Consider the following 3,366-nt stretch of genomic DNA (forward strand, 5'->3'; position numbering starts at 1 on the left):
AATCTAAATTTATTCCGGTTTTTAAAGAATAATCCAAATAGTCCAAATTAAATTAAAATGCGATTCGATCCACCAAATTACAATTTGGATTGATCAACTTTTATTATTCGGTTTTCAAATGATAAGACATTTTAATAAATATATAACTTGAGTATCGGCCAATCTATTAAAGAAAAACTAAAGAGAAATATAATCGGTTGTACCAAACATTTTGTCGCAAAATCAGCTTGTACTACAAGCAACAATATTATCATACCAGATCTTGCATTGAAACCAAAGTCTTGCCACAATTTCTTAATGTCATAAAACTCCTATCAAAAATAGCATATGATTAATTTTAATCATACAATTTCTTTCATAATTAACAAACATAATTTAAAATTGAACACATTACATCCATTGCAAGAAAATAATAAAATTAAATACTAAATTACAATTTTTGTTCCTATACTATCTAAAACTGTATGAATTTGGTCAAAAATATTTGATTTATTGTATAGATGGTTGATAAAATATAGTTTTATTACATCTTTTGTCCACATACCGTCTACTTAGCATTTCAACCGTTACATTTATGAAAATCACTATTTTAACCTTATATTCTCTCTTTTCTCCATTTCCTTTAGCAAACTCCAAAAAAAACACAATTTCACCATATCTTAAAAATCAAATAAAAAATTAAAATTTATATAGAAAAAGATCATTTCACCCTTATCTTATTTAAAATCTACACTATTTATCATTTTTAACATTATTCATCTATTTTAACATGAGAGAAGTTGAGGGTACAAAGTATGAAGGGAAAATACATAGATGACTAGTGTCTTAATACATTAAGCCAAGTTTTTACAGTTAAACCCATTAAGTCATTTTGTCTAGATCAAATTAAAAAGAAACAACCATATATATAGTGTTCAATCTATTAAAGCCCATTGAGTAAAAAAAATAAGCATCCACATATAGTTGTAGCCATTAATTTCTGAACTCATTAACCCATTAAGTCAAAAACTAACAACACATTCCCTTAAGACAATATCTAGCAACCGAATTTAAAGTCAAAACCTCAATATGTATGTATGTTAGAAAGTCAACCATACCATCAACAACAAGAATCAAATACTACTAGTAATCATAATTCATAAATTCAAAACACGAACAAATCTCGATTCCCATTTTTTTTCTTCCTCCAAAACTTAAAAACTAAGAACAACAAGCCTTTTTTGCATTAACTTCCTGTGACCCCACCTCAAGTGTCTCCCCTTGTTTAACACTACTCCCAATTCCACCTCCCGAATTCCCAATCGCAAGTGATTTCTTACTTATAATCCTATAAATCTCTCCAAGAATCGTCTGAAACGCCTTCTCAACATTTACAGCTTCTAATGCAGACGTTTCAATGAACGAAAGCCCTTCTTTTTCAGCAAATGTTTGAGCATCTTCTGATGTAACAGCTCTTAGATGTTTCAAATCTGTTTTGTTTCCAATTAGCATGATTACTATGTTTGAATCCGCATGGTCTCTAAGTTCTTTTAGCCATCGGCTTACATTTTCAAAAGTTGTTGGTTTTGTTGTGTCATATACCAAAAGTGCCCCTAGGGCCCCACGGTAATACGCACTTGTTATGGCTCGGTATCGTTCTTGTCCCGCTGTGTCCCATATTTGAGCCTTCACTGTCTTTCCCTCTACCTAAAATAAGATTTAAATTTCTTATGTAAAAGTTTAAGTTGATGGAGAGAATTTAGAGTTATTGATATGATATCTTAAATAGTTAGATTTTAGTTTCTACATGAGGGTTATTGTTATTCTTTCAAAAAACCCTAAGCTGGCCCACACTGTCCTGAGTCCTAAACATGTACATCATATGAGATATAAACCGTAGGGTTTAGGATTCAGGGTTTTAGAGTTTAGTGTTTAGGGTACGTATTAACCGAAGAAAATGACTAATCACATGGATCAAATTTGTTGTTTACTCTATTTTAGATGCTTGAAAATCAGAATCATGTGCATAGAATTATAATGATTAATGCAATTATTTAATGCTATGTTACAGTCTTACGGAAGGTTAATTGTGTTAATGGTAATGAATTGAATAATTTAATATTTTTATGAAAATTCAATTTGTTTGTTTTTTAAGTCTTCAATGGTTTCATATGCAAGGATTTACTTCTAATAAAAAAATACGAGGCTGAAATTTGTACTTGTGCAAAAGTTGGATCCTGAAATTCAGCGTCGTTTGTAACTTGTGAAATCTAGTGTTAGTTCAAAATTTCAAGAGTTCAGTCATCTTAATGCTCCTCGTTGTCAAATTAAGGGAGAGACTACAATAATTGATATGGAAAGCAATGAAATTGGTGTAAGTGCGTAACACATCAGACAGAATCGGATTTTTAGACCATTTGAAATCCTGGAACGAAAAATGATTATTGATTAACATGACAATACGCCTTCAAACGCTAACTTACTTTAATAACAGATAGCAAAACAGTTGAGCAAAACTGATCTGGTGAATTACTTATCGAATGTTTAAATCTGTACTTAACTTCTCAACAAAGATCATGACGCAGACAATTAACTTGCGAAAACCGTGTACAATTCAAATTCAATCAACTACATACAACAGTAGCACCCCCAAATCAACTCTAACGAACAGATCAAGCGATAAAATGAGTAAATGACCATTGATATCGGAGTCAACTTATAGTTTCTTAAGATTCAGTAACCGTAACTCATAATTGAGATCAAATAAGTCAAACACAAGTAATTTCATGTATCAAATCATAAGCACAGAGAGAGAGAGAGAGAGAGAGAGAGAGAGAGAGAGAGAGTACTTGGAGGGTACGAGTAGCGAATTCAACGCCTATGGTGGATTTGGATTCCAAACAAAACTCATTTCGAGTGAATCGAGAGAGAAGATTGGATTTACCGACGCCTGAATCTCCGATCAGTACGACCTTGAACAAGTAATCGTACTCGTCGTCCGGTCTCCTCGCCATCTCCTTCTCCCCAGCTCTCTATTCACACACACAGAGAGAGAAAGTCGTCGTTGCGGCAGGAGAGAGAAATATATAGATAGCAGGAGACGAGAATTTGAAAACAGAAAAGCGGTGTTGTTTGCGATTTTGCGAGAAACGAGAATGATTGATCGATTAATTAATTGGGAGTGGGGGGATAGAGGTTGTGCGTGTGGGCGCTATTCCCAAAATACCCTCAAACGTGTGGAGGTTAATGTTTCTCAATTAATGCCCCCCAATTACACAAACATAAATTCTCAAGACATCCTTTTTGATTTTTGTGGCTATCTTATACTATAGTATATAATATTTTCAACTACAGGAATGTTTTTAGAAAGTAGCAACTCCAAATCAT

General features: G+C 32.8%; 1 protein-coding gene across 1 annotated transcript; it reads right to left on the reverse strand.

The window, feature by feature from the left end:
- Positions 1-1,048: 1,048 nt before the first annotated feature.
- On the reverse strand, positions 1,049-3,131 carry LOC145062699 (ras-related protein RABA2a-like). The gene is made up of 2 exons (XM_079010290.1): positions 2,829-3,131; positions 1,049-1,686 (listed from the first exon to the last, which is right to left on the reverse strand). Exons 1-2 carry the CDS (start codon positions 2,991-2,993, stop codon positions 1,201-1,203), a joined length of 651 nt encoding a protein of 216 aa, XP_078866416.1. The 5' UTR covers positions 2,994-3,131; the 3' UTR covers positions 1,049-1,200.
- Positions 3,132-3,366: the final 235 nt, after the last annotated feature.

This window comes from Lactuca serriola, chromosome 7 (assembly GCF_051521515.1).
Source record: "Lactuca serriola cultivar US96UC23 chromosome 7, Lser_US96UC23_V15, whole genome shotgun sequence".
NCBI classification, from domain to species: Eukaryota; Viridiplantae; Streptophyta; class Magnoliopsida; order Asterales; family Asteraceae; genus Lactuca; species Lactuca serriola.

Bases quoted from the DNA above. Each gene is read 5' to 3' on its own strand.
- LOC145062699 (XM_079010290.1), bottom strand. From the start codon at position 2,993: ATGGCGAGGAGACCGGACGACGAGTACGATTACTTGTTCAAGGTCGTA. The intron at 1,687-2,828 runs GTACTCTCTCTC...ATCTTATTTTAG, and splicing joins TCGCTACTCGTACCCTCCAA to GTAGAGGGAAAGACAGTGAA.